Raw genomic sequence first — 24,699 nt, forward strand, 5'->3', positions numbered from 1 at the left:
ACAACATAGAATACCCAGACATAGAATACCCACCCACGTCACACCCTGACCAAACTAAAAATAGAAACATACAAAGCAATCTACGGTCAGGGCGTGACAATGTATTTCAAGACCTACCTTCAAACGCAGTGCCTCTTTGCTTGACATCATGGGAAAATCAAAAGAAATCAGCCAAGTCCTCAGAAAAAAATTGTAGACCTCCACAAGTCTGGTTCATCCTTGGGAGCAATTTCCAAACACCTGAAGGTACCACGTTCATCTGTACAAACAATAGTACGCAAGTATAAACACCATGGGACCACGCAGCCATCATACCACTCAGGAAGGAGACGCGTTCTGTCTCCTAGAGATGAACGTACTTTGGTGCGAAAAGTGCAAATCAAAACCAGAACAACAGCAAAGGACCTTGTGAAGATGCTGGAGGAAACAGGTAAAAAAGTATCTATATCCACAGTAAAATTTGTCCTATATCGACATAACCTGAAAGGCCGCTCAGCAAGGAAGAAGCCACTTCTCCAAAACCGCCATAAAAAAGCCAGTCTACGGTTTGCAACTGCACATGGGGACAAAGATCATACTTTTTGGAGAAATGTCTGGTCTCTGGTCTGATGAAACAAAAATAGTTTGGCCATAATGACCATATTTACATTTACATTTAAGTCATTTAGCAGACGCTCTTATCCAGAGCGACTTACAAGTTGGTGCATTCACCTTATGATATCCAGTGGAACAACCACTTTACAATAGTGCATCTAACTCTTTTAAGGGGGGGGGGTTAGAAGGATTACTTTATCCTATCCTAGGTATTCCTTAAAGAGGTGGTGTTTCAGGTGTTTCCGGAAGGTGGTGATTGACTCCGCTGACCTGGCGTCGTGGGGGAGTTTGTTCCACCATTGGGGTGCCAGAGCAGCGAACAGTTTTGACTGGGCTGAGCGGGAGCTGTACTTCCTCAGAGGTAGGGAGGCGAGCAGGCCAGAGGTGGATGAACGCAGTGCCCTTGTTTTGGTGTAGGGCCTGATCAGAGCCTGAAGGTACGGAGGTGCCGTTCCCCTCACAGCTCCGTAGGCAAGCACCATGGTCTTGTAGCGGATGCGAGCTTCAACTGGAAGCCAGTGGAGAGAGCGGAGGAGCAGGGTGACGTGAGAGAACTTGGGAAGGTTGAACACCAGACGGGCTGCGGCGTTCTGGATGAGTTGTAGGGGTTTAATGGCACAGGCAGGGAGCCCAGCCAACAGCGAGTTGCAGTAATCCAGACGGGAGATGACAAGTGCCTGGATTAGGACCTGCGCCGCTTCCTGTGTGAGGCAGGGTCGTACTCTGCGAATGTTGTAGAGCAAGAACCTACAGGAACGGGTCACCGCCTTGATGTTAGTTGAGAACGACAGGGTGTTGTCCAGGATCACGCCAAGGTTCTTAGCGCTCTGGGAGGAGGACACAATGGAGTTGTCAACCGTGATGGCGAGATCATGGAACGGGCAGTCCTTCCCCGGTAGGAAGAGCAGCTCCGTCTTGCCGAGGTTCAGCTTGAGGTGGTGATCCGTCATCCACACTGATATGTCTGCCAGACATGCAGAGATGCGATTTGCCCCCTGGTTATCAGAAGGGGGAAAGGAGAAGATTAATTGTGTGTCGTCTGCATAGCAATGATAGGAGAGACCATGTGAGGATATGACAGAGCCAAGTGACTTGGTGTATAGCGAGAATAGGAGAGGGCCTAGAACAGAGCCCTGGGGGACACCAGTGGTGAGAGCACGTGGTGCGGAGACAGATTCTCGCCACGCCACCTGGTAGGAGCGACCTGTCAGGTAGGACGCAATCCAAGCGTGGGCCGCGCCGGAGATGCCCAACTCGGAGAGGGTGGAGAGGAGGATCTGATGGTTCACAGTATCAAAGGCAGCCGATAGGTCTAGAAGGATGAGAGCAGAGGAGAGAGAGTTAGCTTTAGCAGTGCGGAGCGCCTCCGTGACACAGAGAAGAGCAGTCTCAGTTGAATGACTAGTCTTGAAACCTGACTGATTTGGATCAAGAAGGTCATTCTGAGAGAGATAGCAGGAGAGCTGGCCAAGGACGGCACGTTCAAGAGTTTTGGAGAGAAAAGAAAGAAGGGATACTGGTCTGTAGTTGTTGACATCGGAGGGATCGAGTGTAGGTTTTTTCAGAAGGGGTGCAACTCTCGCTCTCTTGAAGGCGGAAGGGACGTAGCCAGCGGTCAAGGATGAGTTGATGAGCGAGGTGAGGTAAGGGAGAAGGTCTCCGGAAATGGTCTGGAGAAGAGAGGAGGGGATAGGGTCAAGCGGGCAGGTTGTTGGGCGGCCGGCCGTCACAAGACGCGAGATTTCATCTGGAGAGAGAGGGGAGAAAGAGGTCAAAGCACAGGGTAGGGCAGTGTGAGCAGAACCAGCGGTGTCGTTTGACTTAGCAAACGAGGATCGGATGTCGTCGACCTTCTTTTCAAAATGGTTGACGAAGTCATCAGCAGAGAGGGGGGAGGGGGAGGGAGGGGAAGGAGGATTCAGGAGGGAGGAGAAGGTGGCAAAGAGCTTCCTAGGGTTAGAGGCAGATGCTTGGAATTTAGAGTGGTAGAAAGTGGCTTTAGCAGCAGAGACAGAAGAGGAGAATGTAGAGAGGAGGGAGTGAAAGGATGCCAGGTCCGCAGGGAGGCGAGTTTTCCTCCATTTCCGCTCGGCTGCCCGGAGCCCTGTTCTGTGAGCTCGCAATGAGTCGTCGAGCCACGGAGCAGGAGGGGAGGATCGAGCCGGCCTGGAGGATAGGGGACATAGAGAGTTAAAGGATGCAGAAAGGGAGGAGAGGAGGGTTGAGGAGGCAGAATCAGGAGATAGGTTGGAGAAGGTTTGAGCAGAGGGAAGAGATGATAGGATGGAAGAGGAGAGAGTAGCGGGGGAGAGAGAGCGAAGGTTGGGACGGCGCGATACCATCCGAGTAGGGGCAGTGTGGGAAGTGTTGGATGAGAGCGAGAGGGAAAAGGATACAAGGTAGTCGTCGGAGACTTGGAGGGGAGTTGCAATGAGATTAGTGGAAGAACAGCATCTAGTAAAGATGAGGTCAAGCGTATTGCCTGCCTTGTGAGTAGGGGGGGGAGGTGAGAGGGTGAGGTCAAAAGAGGAGAGGAGTGGAAAGAAGGAGGCAGAGAGGAATGAGTCAAAGGTAGACGTGGGGAGGTTAAAGTCACCCAGAACTGTGAGAGGTGAGCCATCCTCAGGAAAGGAACTTATCACGGCGTCAAGCTCATTGATGAACTCTCCAAGGGAACCTGGGGGGCAATAAATGATAAGGATGTTAAGCTTGAAAGGGCTGGTAACTGTGACAGCATGGAATTCAAAGGAGGCGATAGACAGATGGGTCAGGGGAGAAAGAGAGAATGTCCACTTGGGAGAGATGAGGATCCCAGTGCCACCACCCCGCTGACCAGAAGCTCTCGGGGTGTGCGAGAACACGTGGGCAGACGAGGAGAGAGCAGTAGGAGTAGCAGTGTTATCTGTGGTAATCCATGTTTCCGTCAGTGCCAAGAAGTCGAGGGACTGGAGGGAAGCATAGGCTGAGATGAACTCTGCCTTGTTGGCCGCAGATCGGCAGTTCCAGAGGCTGCCGGAGACCTGGAACTCCACGTGGGTCGTACGCGCTGGGACCACCAGGTTAGAGTGGCGGCGGCCACGCGGTGTGAAGCGTTTGTACGGTCTGTGCAGAGACGAGAGAAGAGGGATAGACAGACACATAGTTGACAGGCTACAGAAGAGGCTACGCTAATGCAAAAGAGATTGGAATGACAAGTGGACTACACGTCTCGAATGTTCAGAAAGTTAAGCTTACGTTGCAGAAAATCTTATTGACTAAAATGATACAGTGCTGCTGGCTGGTGAAGTAGGCTAGCTAGCAGTGGCTGCGTTGTTGACTTAGTTTGAAAGTGTAGCTGGCTAGGTAGCCTCGGTAACTGGCTAGGTAACCTTGACAAATTACTCTAAACTACACAATTATCTTGGATACAAAGACAGCAAAGACAACTATGTAGCTAGCTAACACTACACTAATCAAGTCGTTCCGTTGTAATGTAATAGTTTCTACAGTGCTGCTATTCGGTAGACGGTAGACGTTGGCTGGCTGGCTAGCTGCTGGCTAGCTAGCAGTGTTGCCTACGTTAGGACGAAAATAGCTGGCTAGCTAACCTCGGTAATTACGATAATTACTCTAAACTACACAATTATCTTGGATACAAAGACAGCAAAGACAACTATGTAGCTAGCTAACACTACACTAATCAAGTCGTTCCGTTGTAATGTAATAGTTTCTACAGTGCTGCTATTCGGTAGACGGTAGACGTTGGCTAGCTGGCTAGCTGCTGGCCAGCTAGCAGTGTTGACTACGTTAGAGGGACGAAAATAGCTGGCTAACTAACCTCGGTAATTACGATAATTACTCTAAACTACACAATTATCTTTGATACAAAGACGGCTATGTAGCTAGCTAAGATCAGACAAATCAAACCGTTGTACTGTAATGAAATGTAATACTACCTGCGGAGCGAAATGCGAAATGCGACCACTCGCTCCAACCCGGAAGTACTTACATCGCTATGTTTTGAGGAAAAAGGGGGAGGCTTGGGGAGGCTTTAGGGGAGGCTTGCAAGCCGAAGAAGCAGCATCATGTTGTGGGGGTGCTTTGCTGCAGGAGGGACTGGTGCACTTCACAAAAGTGCACTTCACTTCACAAAATAGATGGCATCATGAGAGCAAAATTATGTGGATATATTGAAGCAACATCTCAAGACATCAGTCAGGAAGTTAAAGCTTGGTTGCAAATGGGTCTCCCAAATGGACAATGACCCCAAGCATACTTCCAAAGTTGTGGCAAAATGGCTTAAGGACAACAAAGTCAAGGTATTGGAGTGGCCATGACAAAGCCCTGACCTCAATCCCATAGAAAATGTGTGGGCAGAACTGTGAAAGTGTGTGCGAGCAAGGAGGCCTGCAAACCTGACTCAGTTACACCAGCTCTGTCAGGAGGAATTGGGCAAAATTCACCCAACTTATTGTGAGAAGCTTGTGAAAGGCTACCCAAAATGTTTGACCCAAGTTAAACAATTTAAAGGCAATGCTACCAAATACTAATTTAGTGTATGTAAACTTCTGACCCATTGGGAATGTGATGAAAGAAATAAATGCTGAAATAAATCATTCTCTACTATTATTCTGACATTTCACTCTTAAAATAAAGTGGTGATCCTAACTGACCTAAGACAGTGAATTTTACTAGGATTAAATGTCAGGAATTGTGAAAAACTTAAATTTATTTGACTAAGGTGTATAAAAACCTCAGAGATTTGGAACAACATAAGAAAGAAAAGGCAACATTTATTTCACAAAAGACAATTAAAATGGTATTGTATCGTAGCATATTATGTTTGGTTTACATTAGTGAGTACACAGGACCGGTAAAAAAGCCTAGGAAAACATTTGAAAATTGAATTTATCCTGTGTTGTTCCAGACTATGGCCTGACAGCCTACAGAAAGGAGGACTTTGAGGTAGTCAGTAATGGGTTCCACCGTGAGGATACCTACCGTATATACTATGCCCCTGAGGTCCTCCTGGGAAGCAGCTCTAATGTCACTCCGGCGGCTGACATTTACAGGTACTGGAGCCCAACTGCGACAGCTATTATATAGTTGCACCATGGTGATAACCATGTTTGGGGCTAATTCCATTTCAGTTCAGTCAGTTGAAAAGTACTGAGGGAAATTCAAATTTGACTTTGTGAATTTATAATTGAAATGGAATTAAGCCCAACCCTGGTGATAACAATTGTACTTACTGTATGTAATATTATTATGGTGGTATGGTAATGACTTAAATACTAGACCATCGACATGTTGTTTAAATCAGCACAACAGTACCTGCACGTTTTTCATCGAAAGTGGTTTACTATATGTCAGTAGTTTTATGCTATGCTAAATTGAGTCTCAGACATGTAGGCTATAAAAGAGCATGCTTGAAAAATCTGGGATACGGTGATACCATCTGTATGATCTGGTGGTTTTAGATGTGTTCAATGGTTTCTGTGTCTTCTCCTCCCCAGCTACTCTATCATCTTAGTTGAGATTGCCACTCGCTCTGACCTCCTTTCAGTAAGTATGATAGAAAGATAATACTAATGATAATGACCTTTGACCATGCACGCTTAGGTTTTTGTTTAACATTTTTTTCTACGAACACCTCTCCGACAGGACCAAACGGATGGCGTGAAGTTGGATATCACGTGGCGCCCTTCCCTGCCGGAACTGAAAGCTGGGAAAGCGGATACTGATTGTCCTGACCGGGGAGATTACTGTGAGGTCTGTGACAAAATCCACTGACATTTGCTGTGGCTTATTATTTAATATACTTTGTCCAATGATTCAGATCGATTAATTTAAGCACTTTAAGGAGCATTTTACCCCCAAATATTTCTTTACCTTGTATTTTTTTGTTCATGTTTGACACTGTCCCTCAAACATTGTGCATGTCACCATTCAAATGTCACCATTCAAGTTTTGGGGTAAAATCTTTTAGGTGTACGGTAAGTGTGCCAAAGTGGCTAATTTCTTTTTTTTGTATCTCTACACTAATACTTCAACAGCTGATAAAGAAGTGCTGGTCTCAAAATGTCACATTGAGGCCAACTTTTGAGCAGGTGAAGAAGATGCTGGATAAAATGAACCCACACAAAGTCAGCCCTGTGGACATGATGATGAATCTGGTAATGCTCTGATATAACATTTGGCCACTTAAAGGATGAGTAAGTTATTTCAGAAGCTAGCAAAATCATTACTTACAAACAGCTGCAAATCTCAATAAAACGACATATTGTGTTGAAGTTCACTTTCCTTACTTTTTCTTACAACATAATCCTTAATCTAGCAAACAAGTTTTGTGGGTCAGAGTGCAGTATGTATTTAGTTTCATAGCACAAACACTTGCTAGCAAGTTTCTCACACTGGCTTTAGCCGGGGCCTGCCTGGAGATGCATCCAGGTGCAGCCCCGAAGCAGCTTGCGCTCCCTTTTCTATCCTCCTTTCTGAGTGAGCTTCCTTTCCTAACTTCCTTTCCTTCTTTTCATTTCCTGGCCATGGTTAATCCCTACCACATCTGTACATGTGAACTCCTTTTCTTTCTAGATTGCCCTTTTCCCCTTCACTATAATGGGGGATCCTGTTTTCTGCAAACAAAGCTTGAATTACCCCGGTCGGCCTTGAACTTTGTGGATTGAATGGGGGGGCAGTCATTCTCCCCTGGTTCTCCCCTGGTTTAGCGTAACAGCTAAAATAGCTTTGAAAAATACGATTTCAGCTAATCGGGAGAAGTAGGCCTATCTAACAAAATAACTACATTAGGCGTTCACGAATCATAAATGATTTTTAAGTGATAATGTCCTCGAAGCCGGTGTTTGGAGGATATATTGGCATGGGCAATGTTAGGCCCGAGACGAAGTCAAGGTCAAACCGTGCCAATATATCCTCCAAACACCGGCTTCGAGGGCATTTTCACTTTTATACAACGGGTTACCAACATATTAAAATAATGATTGACATATTTTCATTAAAAACATTATTTTGATGAATTTATTCATATTATTTCATCCTTCCACAAGATATAGTCCAGACACAATTCTAGGGTTGCTACCCAAGCCGGCTGGTGTTGTTCTGTATCTATGGACCCAGTTGTTCGTTCTAAATGTTCCATTGCCATACTGGCTTGCAATGTTCTTATCCCTTGCTTGCTAGCTAGCCAACTATGGCTAAAAATTGCAGCCAGAATAACAGAAAAGTAGCATCATTTGCATTTGTTTAACTGTTTTCTAGTGACATTTATTTGGATACATCCATAACAATGAGCTAATGAGGCGCGATTTCGCCTGGCATAGAGAATGTGCGAATGTGCTCACTCGTCAGGACACTTGTTCAGAGGAGTTAGCCAACACCACAGCTAACACAATCGCCTCAAATTGACGCTGGAAAGACTGCAAACTACAGTAGCTGCACTTCATTTCGTTTTACCTTTTTTCAAATTACATTTCTTTGTACACTGCTCAAAAAAATAAAGGGAACACTAAAATAACACATCCTAGATCTGAATGAATGAAATATTATTATTAAATACTTTTTTCTTTACATAGTTGAATGTGCTGACAACAAAATCACACAGAAATGATCAATGGAAATCAAATTGATCAACCCATGGAGTCACACTCAATGGATTTGGATTTGGAGTCACACTCAAAATGAAAGTGGAAAACCACACTGATCCAACTTTGATGTAATGTCCTTAAAACAAGTCAAAATGAGGCTCAGTAGTGTGTGTGGCCTCCACGTGCCTGTATGACCTCCCTACAACGCCTGGGCATGCTCCTGATGAGGTGGCGGATGGTCTCCTGAGGCATCTCCTCCCAGACCTGGCCTAAAGCGTCCGCCAACTCCTGGACAGTCTGTGGTGAAACGCGGCGTTGGTGGATGGAGCGAGACATGATGTCCCAGATGTGCTCAATTGGATTCAAGTCTGGGGAAAGGGCGGGCCAGTCCATAGCATCAATGCCTTCCTCTTGCAGGAACTGCTGACACACTCCAGCCACATGAGGTCTAGCATTGTCTTGCATTAGGAGGAACCCAGGGCCAACCGCACCAGCATATGGTCTCACAAGGGGTCTGAGGATCTCATCTCGGTACCTAATGGCAGTCAGGCTACCTCTGGCGAGCACATGGAGGGCTGTGCGGCCCCCCAAAGAAATGCCACCCCACACCATGACTGACCCACCGCCAAACCGGTCATGCTGGAGGATGTTGCAGGCAGCAGAAGGTTCTCAACGGCGTCTCCAGACTCTGCCACGTCTGTCACGTGCTCAGTGTGAACCTGCTTTCATCTGTGAAGAGCACAGGGCGCCAGTGGCAAATTTGCCAATCTTGGTGTTCTCTGGCAAATGCCAAACGTCCTGCATGGTGTTGGGCTGTAAGCACAACCCCCACCAGTGGACGTCGGGCCCTCATACCACCCTCATGGAGTCTGTTTATGACTGTTTGAGCAGACACATGCACATTTGTGGCCTGCTGGAGGTCATTTTGCAGGGCTCTGGCAGTGCTTCTCCTGCTCAAAGGCAGAGGTAGCGGTCCTGCTGCTGGGTTGTTGCCCTCCTACGGCCTCCTCCACGTCTCCTGATGTACTGGCCTGTCTCCTGGTAGCGCCTCCATGCCCTGGACACTACGCTGACAGACACAGCAAACCTTCTTGCCACAGCTCACATTGATGTGCCATCCTGGATGAGCTGCACTACCTGAGCCACTTGTGTGGGTTGTAGACTCCGTCTCATGCTACCACTAGAGTGAAAGCACCGCCAGCATTAAAAAGTGACCAAAACATCAGCCAGGAAGCATAGGAACTGAGAAGTGGTCTGTGGTCACCACCTGCAGAACCACTCCTTTATTGGGGGTGTCTTGCTAATTGCCTATAATTTCCACCTGTTGTCTATTCCATTTGCACAACAGCATGTGAAATTTATTGTCAATCAGTGTTGCTTCTTAAGTGGACAGTTTGATTCCACAGAAGTGTGATTGACTTGGAGTTACATTGTGTTGTTTAAGTGTTCCCTTTAATATTTTGAGCAGTGTATATATATCCATAAAAATGATGCCAGCTGATTCATGATTTCGACTTACTAAGAAACGCTGCCTATCTGTCTGTCTCGTCCCGACTCGTTCATTACAATGGGACATTAATGGGACAATTTGAATATTGAAATATTGTTGCAAATGTTGGAGAGACAGACTGCAAGGTGTATACAAATCTCCGCTGTTGAAAACTAAATGTTAGTCTAAAAGAAATGTGAGATAATGTCTAGATGCTTTTTATAGTGGAGATCAAGTTTATAACTGGCCTAGCTGGGATGATGAGACTGGATTGCGCAGTCAGATGGAACAGAGTAAATAGGCATTTTAACGTCATAGATTTAGTCGGTGGTAACTTGCGGAATAGACACTGTCTGGAATGCGCTTTTCACCAGCATTCAGGATTAGACCTACCTGTTGTATAAACATATAACAGAAACTTTGGTACATTTGTGGACAAAATTCTAATTTATGGCTCTAGTCAATCTGCATTGCTGAAGCGTTACAGATTGTGTGATAGAAATGTTAAGGTCATTTCAGATTGAGCCGCCGATTTATGCAGCATTTACCGTGAATGCAGTCTCCGTTAACGTGGAAACATTTCCTTTACATTTCTATCACGCTGTAATGCTGAACTTCCGCCATACAGATTGAATAGAGCCCTTACTGAACCTTTAAATCAAAATGTTATATATTTGGAGAAAGAAAATCAGCAGACTGATTATTATGTTTATCGCAATTAATGTAATGAATATCACAAATCTGTAATATGAAATCATTTGGACTTTAGATCAAAATGGAGATATCTGTTGTGCATGGATCTCTGGAACTGCTTTCATAATTGTCAACGTACAGTATATTTTCTTGTAGGTACACTGCATAACATGATGTCTGTTACAATTCTAGATGGAAAAGTACAGTAAGCATTTAGAGGCCATTGTAGCGGAGAGAACACAGGATCTTCTCCAGGAGAAACAAAAGACAGACTGTTTGCTATACAGTAAGTACATGAAACCACAAATGGTTCACGATATGGCTACTTACACCATATACACAAAAGTATGTGGACACGCTTCGACCCTTCGAATTAGTGGATTCGGCTATTTTAGACACACCTGTTGCTAAAGGGTGTATAGAATTGAGCATACAGCCATGCAATCTACATAGACAAACATTGACAGTAGAATGGCCTTACTGAAGAGCTCAGTGATTTTCAAAGTGGCACCATCATAGGATGCTACCTTTCCAACAAGTCAGTTGGTCAAATTTCTGCACTGCTAGAGCTGCCCCGGTCAACTGTAAGTGCTGGTATTGTGAAGTAGAAACTTCTAGGACAAACAACAGCTCAGACTCATAGTGGTAGACCACACAATCTCACAGAGCGGGACCGCTGAGTGCTGAAGTGCGTAGCGCGTAAAAATCGTCTGTCCTCGGTTGCGGTCGAGTACCAAATTGCCTCTGGATGCAACTACAGCACCATGCCAAGCATCAGCTGGAGTGGTGTAAAGTTCACCGCCATTGGACTCTCGAGCAGAGGAAACCCGTTCTCTGAAGTGATGAATCACGCTCCACCATCTGGCAGTCTGACAAACAAATCTGGGTTTGGCGGATGGCAGGAGAACGCTACCTGCCCCAATGCATAGTGCCAACTGTAAAGTTTGGTGGATGAGGAATATTGGTCTGGGGCTGTTTTTCATGGTTCGGGCTAGCATGACAATACACAAAGCGAGGTCCATACAGAAATGGTTTGTCGAGATCAGTGTGTAAGAAATTGTCTGCTCTGCACAGTCCTGACTTCAACCCCATCGAACACCTTTGGGATGAATTGGGACACCGACTGAGAGACAGACCTAATCGCCCAACATCAGTGCCTGACCTCACTAATGCTCTAGGCTGAATGGAAGCAAGTCCCTGCAGCAATGCTACAACATCTAGTGGAAGGCCTTCCCAGAAGAGTGGAGGCTTTTATAGCTCAAAAGCAACTCCATATTAATGCCCCTGATTTTGCAATGAGATGTTTGACGAGCAGGCGTCCACATACTTTTGGTCATGTAGTGTATTATGTGTGGTGTTGCCTCCACTGTCATCTAGTGGTAAAGAAGTAGAATGTACCACAATGACAACATAAATGCTCCCAAAATACATTGCTATATACTGTCTTTCTGTTTTGAAGAGAAAGAGTTGTTTGAATACAAAGCCATTGGTTACACCAGTGACCAGCATATCTACATTCAACAAAATTCCTGAATGAAACCGTTTGAAAGGCAGTACAATGTTTTGAATCTAAAGTTACTTCTTGTCACCAGGTATGTTACCAAAGCCGGTGGCCGACGACCTTCGTCAGGGTCGCACAGCAGAGGCTCAGAGCTACTCCAATGCCACAGTCTACTTCAGGCAGGTGTCATTTGTAGGGCCAAGAGTTTTTTCCTAATCAGGTCACGTGACCTGGAAAAACTCTTGGCTCTAGTCATTAAGACATTGTGGTGCATCCACATTAGTTCATGTGTTGTGTCCTATGGAGGTGTTGAATTCAGTTGTTATTTATGCGTTAAGAGAGTTCTATCCAGATTCCCTCCCAGCTGCCACTGTCTACCTTTTCAAGTTAAAGATTTAGAGATGAGTAACATTTCTTTCTCCTTGTTGGCAGTGACATTGTGGGTTTCACAGAGCTCTCTGGCTCAAGCACCCCCCACCAGGTGGTGGACTTTCTAAATCAGCTCTACACCACGTTTGATGACATCATTGATAATTATGATGTCTACAAGGTGGAGACTATAGGAGACGCTTGTAAGTATGATGACAAAGAGTCTGTCTCTGCTTCCATCTGTTTGTGACTGCCTGTCTGTCTCCATCAATCTGTCCATCCATCTGTCTGTTAGTTCGTCTGTCCACCCATCCATGTGTGTGTGTTTGGGCATTGTTATCAAGATTGATCTAAATGTGTCTGCCCCTCCAGACATGGTGGTCTCTGGTGTCCCCAATGAGAATGGCATAAACCATGCGGGGGAGATCGCCAGCATGGCTCTGGGTCTGGTCAATGTTTGCCATGCCTTTAAAATCCCACACAAACCCACCACGCAGTTGAGGATACGAGCTGGCATACACTCAGGTAAACAAGTCCAACTGGGCTATGTTCATTAGGGCCCCACTGTTGTGCCTACTGAATACAACCCTTGTGACGTCTCACTGTTTGAGTGGAATAATTGTAATAATTGGTAATAATGGTCAAAATATCTAACTCAATTGCATCTGGTCTGCCCTTGTTGAAATGTTAGGCAGTTTTGCTAATGGAATGTACATTTATTTTGTGCTATGTATTCAATCTGAAATGTAAAAACAGATTACATTACAAAATGTGTGTTTTCCCACGTTTAAATCCTACTTGTATTTGTGAGAGGTATTTTCATGTTGAATGCACCGAGCTGTCTGTTTGAACTATTGGCACAAAGCTTGGACACCCATGCATACCCCACAAGACATGCCACTAGAGGTCTCTTCACAGTCCCCAAGTCCAGAACAGACTATGGGAGGCGCACAGTACTACATAGAGCCATGACTACATGGAACTCTATTCCACATCAAGTAACTCATGCATGCAGTAAAATTATATAAAAAACCAGATAAAAATACACCTTAAGCAACACAAACATAGACACATGAATATAAACACACGATAACATACGCGCTGTACACACATGTGCACATTCATTTTGTGTTATAGATATGTGGTAGTAGAGTAGGGGCCTGAGGGCACACAGTTAATATGATGTGAAATCTGTTATGAATGTATTGTAATGTTTTTGCCTTGGCAGCAGCTAATGGGGATCCATAATAAATCAAATACAAATACATCCCCACAGGACCTGTAGTTGCTGGTGTCGTGGGAACCAAAATGCCACGGTATTGCTTATTCGGTGATACAGTGAACACAGCATCGCGGATGGAGTCAACAAGCGAAGGTACTCAAAGATCAAATTACAACCCTTGAGTATAGAAATTTAAACTCTGTGAGAGTGCAGTTTGTAGGCCTAAGTAACAGTGAAATATTCTGATTCTTTATCTGATTCAGGGTCTTTAACAGGCCAACTGACTCTACAGACCACTCAGCCTGGCTAAGGTTGAGCATATTGTTCATGGGCTGGGGTGGCAGCTGAGGTTGCCATTGGTGGGGCACCGATTTAGCCCCTCTGCCTTTATGCCAAGCTGTATTTTCTCTGTCTGTGCTCTTCAGCACCCTGCAGAGGGGTTACATCACGAGAGAGAGCCGTTCTCCTCACTGAGCTCTTATAATCCTCGGAACCAAGCAAAAAAGACAAAGAGGGTAGAAAACAGTGACCCTAGTGCGGCAGTGATTTTAAAACGTGAAACAGTGGCTTTTGGGCTACTACATGAAAATATGTTATTTCTCATGTGATAGGGCAGGATGCAGAACATTACTTTTGTAGTACTGAATTACTTGTTGTACAATGTTACTTTTCTAACACTGTATTTGCCTTTTGTAGATTGTCATTTATAATCCACCTAGTATAAAACAACGTGTGATTATGTCCATAGCTCTGAAGATCCAGGTCAGTGGAGCCACTGCTGACTTGCTAAACACACTGGGAGGTTACACTCTGATCTGCCGAGGATCACTAAACGTCAAGGTAAGATAATCAGCCATTTCCCACTCATTAGTATCGCAAAGGGTTGCAAAGGGTTAATGAGGAGAAAATCTAGCCTGGTCCCAGATCTGTTTGTGCTGTCTTGTCAACTCCTGGTCATTGTCTTTGCCCAAAAAATATGGTTTTGACAACTCCTATGGTCATAGTTTGGGAAAGACAGTGGCCATATGCAAGATGGCCTATGAAATACAAACTGTATCCAACAGTTTGTCATATCACCTTCTCACACTACTAGTTTGACCTCATTTAAGAATGCTCCTAGTTAGCAAATTTACAATATAGTATTATCTGTCTGTTCTGTGAACTGCTCGGATAAAAAAAAAAGTGGTGTGCTAAGAGTGTGCTATGTAAAGGACATTTTTTGACTTGGCCATGGCGGTTGCTGTAGAAATCTTGCCAGCAACAAAAATGTATTACATTCACCCCCTATGTCTCATGGGCATTCATGCAGTCACGAAGACCTTTGATTTGAAGGGTGGGAGGGAGTTAGTTGAGGGTGGACAGAGAGGGGGGGGGGGGGTGCAAGTGGAACCCATGGGATGGGGCCCAACGTTCATACTCATTGAAAGACTGCATGTCTCCATTAGTGAGCGGCCTCAGCTGCTTTGTGCTTGTCCCTTACCAACCCTAATGGCCCTCATTTAGTATTTACAAGGACACACACACATGCTCCCCAAATACAGCCCCTTTCTCAGGAGAGAGAAAAAGCAAAACAACATCCATTGGTCTTGATAGGCTGTCTGACATACAGTATACTGCTTTTGGAATGGTGTATGACCTACAAGTTTAGCTTCCATTTCTTTTGCATCAGCGATACTGCTCTTTGTTTGTAAAGGGAAAAGGTGAAATGACGACGTGGTGGCTGGAAGCAAAGAGAGAAGAATCCTCGGACCCACTCCTCAGATCCACCGAGTTCAGAGGAGTCCCTGTGCCAGTTAGCAACTAGCCAACTACTAGCCTTCATAGTCTCTGTCTGCATAATATATGGACCACAGTTTGTGTTTAACAGCTGTATTGTGCAATTGATATCAAATATATTTCTATAGTGCCTGAGAGTCTTGGAGCTGTATTGTGAGTTTGTACGGTGATTTTATGTTCTGGCAGTTATTGTATTTATTCATATCCATACGGTGGATATATACTTGATATGTGCACTCATATTGTAATTGAGATGGATGGGGGAGAGGGAATAAGCACAAAATTAGATTAGCCAGTGTGGATTTCAAACCACAAGTCACATGATTGTTTCTTGCGTCTCTAACATTGCCACCAACAAGTCTAATGACCACCAGAATCACACCCCAAATGCCATAGGATATCTGGAAAATAATCCATTACAGAGAGGTAGTCCAACTGTCCACATATTCCAATATGATGAATTGAAATGCACAGTGTTGTATCATTTAATATATTATGATATTATCTTTACCTGAATTGATTCCATGTGTAAAATACTCTAAGCACGTTATTGTTCTGTATTGCGATGTAGTGCCTTTTGTTGGTAGGGAGGTTTAGTGTTTTCTGTTGCATTTCCCACACACCAAAATAAGAATTAAACTGTGATCCTTCTGAATTTCTTCACTTCTTTGTAACATGTTTCTCGTCTGGTGCAACACAAATAATACATCATTTGGCATTATAAACTGGGTGGTTCGAGCCCTGAATGCTGATTGGCTGACAGCCGTGGTACATCAGATCGTATACCACAGGTATGACAAAACATTTATTTTTGCTGCTCTAATTACGTTGGTAACCAGTTTATAATAGCAATAAGGCACCTCGGGGGTTGGGGTATATGGACAATATACCAGGGCTAAGGGCTGTTTCCTGGCACTCTGCGTTGCGTAGTGCATAAGAACAGCCCTTAGCCGTGGTATATTAGCCATATACCACAACCCCTCATGACTTATTGCTTAAATAAACCATTCAAAATATATGGCAAAAGTATGTGTTATTTACAATGTTACTACAACTGAAACTTGACACATTACATTTAAGGTTTCTATCCTGATGGCAGCTACATGTCTGCTTGACCCAGAACAAAAAAAACAGACATTGCCTGTGTGATGAACTGTTGCGTCATTGCAGAGACAGTAGTGGTGATGCACCATTATGCACCCTCACTCTCAGTAAAATCATTACACTTATCTAGCTTAAGCAGCCTGCCATTCACATGCAGTGTTGACAGATATATTTTGTATTAGTAAGTTCATGGAAAATATGTTTCTACACCAGCCCTGTTCCTGGAGAGCTACTGTAATATAGGTTTTCACTCCAAAAACCTACAGGAAAGTAGCTCTCCAGGAACAGGGTTGTGATATGGTTCATTGATTGTACACAAGGATTGGGTGAAAGAACAAAAGCAGGCCACATCATTGCAACCTTTTGAAATTATGTTTCAAATGTCCTGCTCGCTAAAAGTGTAGTTTGGGAATTTGTCAAAAATATTATAGGTTTGCAGCCAATCGAGTAAGGAGGTGTTGGTTGCCTGACAACGCAGTAGCCAATCGCTGAAGTGTTTGGTTAGTCAGCTCCGGAGTCTGCAAGGCAAGCAAGCTCGTCAGGCGGGTTATGCGTTTTTTCCAAGGGTACCTTCATGATGACATAAAAACGTAAGTTAAGTTTTATTACACGTCATCTGTAGAATGTTCTATGTAGGAGACACTCGCATATCCCTTTGTCTAGATATTGGCGTTATGTTAGTAGCTAGCATGCTAATTCTGCTGTGCTTGGTTTGACAGCAGCTTGCCTGCATTTTACCGTTCTCGTATTGGTCCAAACAAGTAAACGTTAGCGAGCTAGCTACTGTAGCGTAAAAATCTGTCCGGCAAACGATATTAACTGCGCTGTTAGACTAGCTATATATGAGTGCTCCAGCTTGTTGTCTTGCTAGCTACCCCTTGCCCATTATTCTACAACGGGCTGGTGAAAACAAGCATCTGTGATTGGTTAAGACGCGTTCTAAACCATATGTTTAGCACAGGTGTCTTGTGGTGGGGAGTTTTGTTAAGACCCGCGACGCTCTGTCTAAATATACACGCATCGCTTGCGGTACGGTTTTGGAAGAGAAAGGACCTTTCATACTGGCGAAATTAATACACAACTTTATAGAGTTAAGGTTCCCACGTGGCCATATTTCAGCGCTTCTTTAGGAGAACAGACGGAAGGAAGTGGACTACTTGTGTTAATGACACAAACGTGTTGTCACTGAAAAATTCTGCCGGCTGCAACTGTGTTAAAACAGTGTATCGTACGTGTGTATTTAGCTTCTTTTTTTTTTTTACTGATTTTGATGTGATAGGAAAGTAAAGGGATTTGTTTCTAGGACCGTACGGCAATTGAGACTCGATTCACGTTTAGATAGAGTATTTGGCTTCCAGGGCCAATTCGCTCTTTGAACAGAACATGTAAGGTCCATGGACAAAGGAGTAACGTCAGGCTCCTTTAGTCCAATAATGGGCTAAGTTATCCCTAACCAGTCTATCAATAACAAGTTCTCGGGGAGCTCGAGCCTTCCACCATACACCAACTGGTCCCACTTTTTTTTAGTCTGTCTCGAACATTATCCAGTCTGTTTCAAACTCGATGATGTAGTGAGACTGTATCATGAACTTAATCTGGTATTGGAAGGGGATTTCTAATCACACATTCAACCTGGCACGTCATTTCAACGTGGACATTTGTGTAATATTGATTTCAACCTTTATTGACACTCATGAAGACTGCATAACGTTAGTTAATCTAAAAGCACAATCAAATTCCAATGGAAAAACAATGTCAGATTGTTGATTTAGTTGTCATCTAAATGTGTTATCACTGCACTTTCAACCATTTTTTTTAAAGATACAACAAAGTTCAAATGGGAATACAATGTCAGTTATGTTGTATTTATACAACAATTTAATGTTTTATCACTGTACTTAATTACATTTACATTACATTTAAGTCATTTAGCAGACGCTCTTATCCAGAGCGACTTACAAATTGGTGCATTCACCTTATGATATCCAGTGGAACAACCACTTTACAATAGTGCATCTAACTCTTTTAAGGGGGGGGGGGGGGTTAGAAGGATTACTTTATCCTATCCTAGGTATTCCTTAAAGAGGTGGGGTTTCAGGTGTCTCCGGAAGGTGGTGATTGACTCCGCTAACCTGGCGTCGTGAGGGAGTTTGTTCCACCATTGGGGTGCCAGAGCAGCGAACAGTTTTGACTGGGCTGAGCGGGAACTGTACTTCCTCAGAGGTAGGGAGGCGAGCAGGCCAGAGGTGGATGAACGCAGTGCCCTTGTTTGGGTGTAGGGCCTGATCAGAGCCTGAAGGTACGGAGGTGCCGTTCCCCTCACAGCTCCGTAGGCAAGCACCATGGTCTTGTAACGGATGCGAGCTTCAACTGGAAGCCAGTGGAGAGAGCGGAGGAGCGGGGTGACGTGAGAGAACTTGGGAAAGTTGAACACCAGACGGGCTGCGGCGTTCTGGATGAGTTGTAGGGGTTTAATGGCACAGGCAGGGAGCCCAGCCAACAGCGAGTTGCAGTAATCCAGACGGGAGATGACAAGTGCCTGGATTAGGACCTGCGCCGCTTCCTGCGTGAGGCAGGGTCGTACTCTGCGAATGTTGTAGAGCATGAACCTACAGGAACGGGTCACCGCCTTGATGTTAGTTGAGAACGACAGGGTGTTGTCCAGGATCACGCCAAGGTTCTTAGCACTCTGGGAGGAGGACACAATGGAGTTGTCAACCGTGATGGCGAAATCATGGAACGGGCAGTCCTTCCCCGGGAGGAAGAGCAGCTCCGTCTTGCCGAGGTTCAGCTTGAGGTGGTGATCCATCATCCACACTGATATGTCTGCCAGACATGCAGAGATGCGATTCACCACCTGGTTATCAGAGGGGGGAAAGGAGAAAATTAATTGTGTGTCGTCTGCATAGCAATGATAGGAGAGACCATGTGAGGATATGACAGAGCCAAGTGACTTGGTGTATAGCGAGAATAGGAGAGGGCCTAGAACAGAGCCCTGGGGGACACCAGTGGTGAGAGCACGTGGTGCGGAGACAGATTCTCGCCACGCCACCTGGTAGGAGCGACCTGTCAGGTAGGACGCAATCCAAGCGTGGGCCGCGCCGGAGATGCCCAGCTCGGAGAGGGTGGAGAGGAGGATCTGATGGTTCACAGTATCAAAGGCAGCCGATAGGTCTAGAAGGATGAGAGCAGAGGAGAGAGAGTTAGCTTTAGCAGTGCGGAGCGCCTCCGTGACACAGAGAAGAGCAGTCTCAGTTGAATGACTAGTCTTGAAACCTGACTGATTTGGATCAAGAAGGTCATTCTGAGAGAGATAGCAGGAGAGCTGGCCAAGGACGGCACGTTCAAGAGTTTTGGAGAGAAAAGAAAGAAGGGATACTGGTCTGTAGTTGTTGACATCGGAGGGATCGAGTGTAGGTTTTTTCAGAAGGGGTGCAACTCTCGCTCTCTTGAAGACGGAAGGGACGTAGCCAGCGGTCAAGGATGAGTTGATGAGCGAGGTGAGGTAAGGGAGAAGGTCTCCGGAAATGGTCTGGAGAAGAGAGGAGGGGATAGGGTCAAGCGGGCAGGTTGTTGGGCGGCCGGCCGTCACAAGACGCGAGATTTCATCTGGAGAGAGAGGGGAGAAAGAGGTCAAAGCACAGGGTAGGGCAGTGTGAGCAGAACCAGCGGTGTCGTTTGACTTAGCAAACGAGGATCGGATGTCGTCGACCTTCTTTTCAAAATGGTTGACGAAGTCATCAGCAGAGAGGGAGGAGGGGGGAGGAGGGGGAGGAGGATTCAGGAGGGAGGAGAAGGTGGCAAAGAGCTTCCTAGGGTTAGAGGCAGATGCTTGGAATTTAGACTGGTAGAAATTGGCTTTAGCAGCAGAGACAGAAGAGGAGAATGTAGAGAGGAGGGAGTGAAAGGATGCCAGGTCCGCAGGGAGGCGAGTTTTCCTCCATTTCCGCTCGGCTGCCCGGAGCCCTGTTCTAATCTTAATCTAGGCCTAATAGCTAGGGATGCACGATATATCGGTGAACATATTGGAATCAGACGATATTAGCTAAAAATGCCAACGCCGGTATCTGCCCGATGTCTAGTTTAAAGCCGATGTCAAAGCTGACGTGCATACCTATATAACGTAGGTACACGAAGTAATGACGCCACGTAAAATTGTGCGCTACATATTCAACACAGCATTCCTAACCCAGCCCACAATGTCTGCTGTGTGGATCGAGCAGTCAACAAGTCGAGCAGTCATTTGAAAGAGTAAGAACATTTCAGCGAGACAACTCAAAGGCGAACTCCATTAACGCCAAGACAATGGAATTCATTGCCCTTGACAATCAACCATTCTCTGTCATGGATGATGTTGGCTTTAGCGACTGGTCGAGCACCGGTACACACTATCGTTACCAAGTGCGCTATTGTTCAGATGTTGCCCTACAGGAGTTACACAGTAATAGCGCCACTGCTATTAGCTTCACAATATACTATGGAAAGCCGTTTGGGTCTTTGCTTGTCAACACTATTTGACAGGTCAAATAGCACAGTTCTATTATAGAATGTTGTGTGTTCTGAATTTGCACATGCAAGCCAAGTGTCTCCACTACAATCAGTAGCACTGTCAAAGCTGTACAAAAAAAGTCTGATCGAACGATGTGTTTACAATACTGCGTTGGTAATAAAGCATTATTTGTTCAGCTGCAACTTCTGGGGTAGCTAACTAGCTTTAGCTTGGTACCTAGCTGGCACCAGTACAACCAGCCTGAAAACAATGACCAGTAGAACTGCAGTCATTTTCACTATTCTTAGCAATGATTTAGGAATCCTTGTGAGTAATTATTAGCTAGGTAGCCACTTGTTGTTCACCTATTGAAATTGAACTTCCGTTTTTGAAAATAAATAGCTAGCAAGCTACTTAACTCTGTTGCCCAAAGATAATGTTATAAGCAGCCAGCTAGCTTCATCTGGCCAGTGAGGCTCGACCTGACCGGGTTATGTGTTGTGAAGCTAGCCACAATAAGGATTAGGCACAATAGTGGAATTTGTGGTTTGCCTTCAAAATAAAAGTACCTATTTGAAAGTGATGCAGAAGGTTACAATTGGTGGAATCATGCCATATTTAGACTAGATAATGTTAAACAAGGTTGGAATGTGAAGCAATTAAATGGGGTATCAGTCTACTAGGAGACACCCACTGAACACAACTGTGAAGAGTTTACGCAAACTGCTCGCGACTGGTCGAGTGCTCCCGCACATTGGCTAACCAGGCTATCTGCATTGTGTCCCACCCACCACACGCCAACCCCTCTTACGCTACTGCTACTCTCTGTTCATCATATATGCATAGTCACTTTAACCATATCTACATGTACGTACTACCTCAATCAGACTAACCGGTGTCTGTATGTAGCCTCGCTACTGTATATAGCCTGTCTTTTTACTGTTTTATTTCTTTACCTACCAATTGTTCACCGAATACCTTTTTTGCACTGTTGGTTAGAGCCTGTAAGTAAGCATTTCACTGTAAGGTTCACCTGTTGTATTTGGCATACGTGACAAATAAACTTTGATTTGAAATGTTAGCGTTGTAGCACTAATCGCGGGACTGGGACTGTGTGAAATCACCTCCCCAGTCAGCTTATTGTGTGTATTGACATTCATATTGCACTGTACAGCTTTACCTAAGGATTGGGGATAAATGAAATGGGGTAACAGTCTACTCAATACCCAATATGTTATCAGACTCATCAGACAATACCCAATCAATTATCAGACTCCAAAACATCCACACAGTATTGTTTTTTCTCAGGAATAGTGTTCAATACACATAGGTTGACAATAAATGTGGCTCAATTCAGTTGTCTCAGATTCCAGCAATAAGAGCTACGATGCTAATGTTCTCTGGGTGTCACTGAGTAGACTGATACCCCATGTCATTGATCCACAATCCATAGCTAAGGCTGTGCTATGAAATAAGTATGCTCCCAATGCAATTGGTAAAGGATAATATATCCAGTGTGATTTCATCAGATTTTTTACTTTGTCTTTTGGTGATTCCAACCTCGTTTAGCATGATCTCTTCAATGATTGGTCAACAAGCTTATTAGGCACGACGTATATCGTTTTTGACATGCAAAGACCCAAACAGTGTTCCTTAGAAATCCTGGTTGAGAATGAAACGACTGAACAAATGAACAACGAGACTGCACAGCAAGTAAGTGAAAGAAATAGGTTTTGATAATTTTTTACTGGTAATGGGGACATATGTAAATGCCATCAAAATAACTTTGTGGTGTGTGTGTAACCTTTTATTTGACGATGCAAGTCAGTTAAGAACAAATTCTTATTTACAATGGCGGCCTACCCCGACCAAACGCTGGGCCAATTGTGCGCCGCCCTATGGGACTCCCAATCACGGCCGGATGTGATACAGCATGGATTCGAACCAGGGACTGTAGTGACGCATCTTAATGAAAACAAACATCCATTACATTATGAATTATTATTTATTAATTGAACATGCTAACCACGTGTACAATATATCTAAGAGAGAACAATATTGTTGGTTACTGAATTTTTTAAAAGTTAGACATTACATTCCACCACCAGCTGCCCGGTTAAACAATATAGCACAACAATATACAATAAAGAACGTGTGTTCCCCAGCCTTCACATTCTCTGCTTCACCCTCCCTCTTCAGTCACTGAAGAATGGTCATCTTGACCTTTTTGAGCGCCACAACTTGCTAACTGCCAGGGCCTAAAATGTACTTTCTGGTTCACCAGCCACTGTGGCAGGTAGATTTAACCTTTTCATACGTGAGTTAAATATCTCTAACAGTCGCCTCAGCGTGAGTTGTTTTATGCACGTGATGTCAGAATGCATTCACTGTTCCACTGTTCCAAAATGTGATTATTGCGCAACAGGGCAGTTAATTAACATGTGCTGCCTGCTAATTATATATAGGCTATGTTTCAACTTGTCAATTTCAAATTAATTTCTAACAAGTTGTATTTTCTAACAACAGTTTGAATTGAGGTGTGTTCCCCCTCATTAATTCATATAGAAGTAGCCAATTTCTGCATTGCGGACAATTTATGTTTAAGGCTTTACTGAGCCGGACAAAGGTCTCTCTTTGAGAAGAGCCCACATATTTCGCTAATGTTTTTGCAGATCAAATATGCAGATATTTGCGCGGTCTTGCAAGAATTTGAACATTTTCTTGCTGGGTCTCGCTTTGACTTCCTTGTTGTTTTCCTTACAAAGTAAGTTCCTTATTTTCTGTATATCGTGTTGTCGTTTCTACTGTAGGCGCATAATGTATTTACAGTTTTATTCACATGTTTACAGTACTGGTGACAAATAATGCATTCCGATTATTGCATAGATTGTAATGGACACCTATGATGTGTGTAAAATACTTTTTTGAAGTTTGTACTGATTATAATTAGCTAATGCTAAGCTATTTGCCAGCCGTGTGTGGCGCCATGTTGTTGACATTATACAATGCATTCTGGGTGTCACATCTGTCAGACCAAAGAGGTTATAATGAGGTGAAGGAATGGTTCACTCATCTTTCGGGTAATCTTCTGGAAGTGAATGAAAGGAAGTAAATGATCGTAGACGACACACCCCCTTCAACATGCATACTATAAACAGACCAAACTCATCTTGTCTCCTCTTATTATCTTTGGTTGATGCGAAAAAAACAAACATGCTGGCGCGCACAAACTACCCATCATCGGATTACTTTTAATTTCTAGAAAATGTTTTACTCAATTATTTAGATCAATGTTGAGCTCACCCATGATGTGATTAATTAGAAATAGTAATTGCTGTTAGCTAATTCATATTGTAGTTTCTGTCAGCCGAGAGTTATAAAAATATGACCGCTTGTGTTACGTCAATCTTTCCTCAGTTAGCACTAGGACAAATGCAGTCAAAATTTTCCGGTTTGGATGATTGTGTTATCAAATCAAATTTATTTATATAGCCCTTCTTACATCAGCTGATATCTCAAAGTGCTGTACAGAAACCCAGCCTAAAACCCCAAACAGCAAGTGATGCAGGTGTAGAAGCACGGTGGCTAGGAAAAACTCCCTAGAAAGGCCAAAACCTAGGAAGAAACATAGTGAGGAACCAGGCTATGAGGGGTGGCCAGTCCTCTTCTGGCTGTGCCGGGTGGAGGTTATAACAGAACATGGCCAAGATGTTCAAATGTTCATAAATGACCAGCATGGTCAAATAATAATAATCACAGTAGTTGTCGAGGGTGCAGCAAGTCAGCACCTCAGGAGTAAATGTCAGTTGGCTTTTCATAGCCGATCATTAAGAGTATCTCTACCGCTCCTGCTGTCTCTAGAGAGTTGAAAACAGCAGG

At 44.3% G+C, this 24,699-nt stretch overlaps 2 protein-coding genes across 4 annotated transcripts in view; both read left to right on the top strand.

Moving 5' to 3' along the window:
* Positions 1 to 15,882, top strand: part of LOC139540654 (atrial natriuretic peptide receptor 2-like) — a 29,334-nt gene extending 13,452 nt beyond the window's left edge. Inside the window, exons 13-23 of the mRNA XM_071344473.1 lie at positions 5,501 to 5,645; positions 6,090 to 6,138; positions 6,238 to 6,345; positions 6,630 to 6,749; positions 10,552 to 10,645; positions 11,952 to 12,039; positions 12,293 to 12,432; positions 12,602 to 12,754; positions 13,506 to 13,604; positions 14,200 to 14,291; positions 15,145 to 15,882. Of these exons, the coding sequence (XP_071200574.1) occupies positions 5,501 to 5,645; positions 6,090 to 6,138; positions 6,238 to 6,345; positions 6,630 to 6,749; positions 10,552 to 10,645; positions 11,952 to 12,039; positions 12,293 to 12,432; positions 12,602 to 12,754; positions 13,506 to 13,604; positions 14,200 to 14,291; positions 15,145 to 15,255 (1,199 nt within the window). The 3' untranslated portion in view covers positions 15,256 to 15,882. The remainder of the gene's footprint in view (positions 1 to 5,500; positions 5,646 to 6,089; positions 6,139 to 6,237; positions 6,346 to 6,629; positions 6,750 to 10,551; positions 10,646 to 11,951; positions 12,040 to 12,292; positions 12,433 to 12,601; positions 12,755 to 13,505; positions 13,605 to 14,199; positions 14,292 to 15,144) is intronic.
* A 903-nt stretch (positions 15,883 to 16,785) lies between these two features.
* Positions 16,786 to 24,699, top strand: part of LOC139540655 (afadin- and alpha-actinin-binding protein-like) — a 46,412-nt gene continuing 38,498 nt past the window's right edge. For all 3 annotated transcript variants that reach the window (XM_071344474.1, XM_071344475.1, XM_071344476.1), the window contains exon 1: positions 16,786 to 16,921. The gene's annotated coding sequence lies outside the window, so the exon portion shown is untranslated. The remainder of the gene's footprint in view (positions 16,922 to 24,699) is intronic.

This window comes from Salvelinus alpinus, chromosome 16 (genome assembly GCF_045679555.1).
Source record: "Salvelinus alpinus chromosome 16, SLU_Salpinus.1, whole genome shotgun sequence".
NCBI lineage: Eukaryota > Metazoa > Chordata > Actinopteri > Salmoniformes > Salmonidae > Salvelinus > Salvelinus alpinus.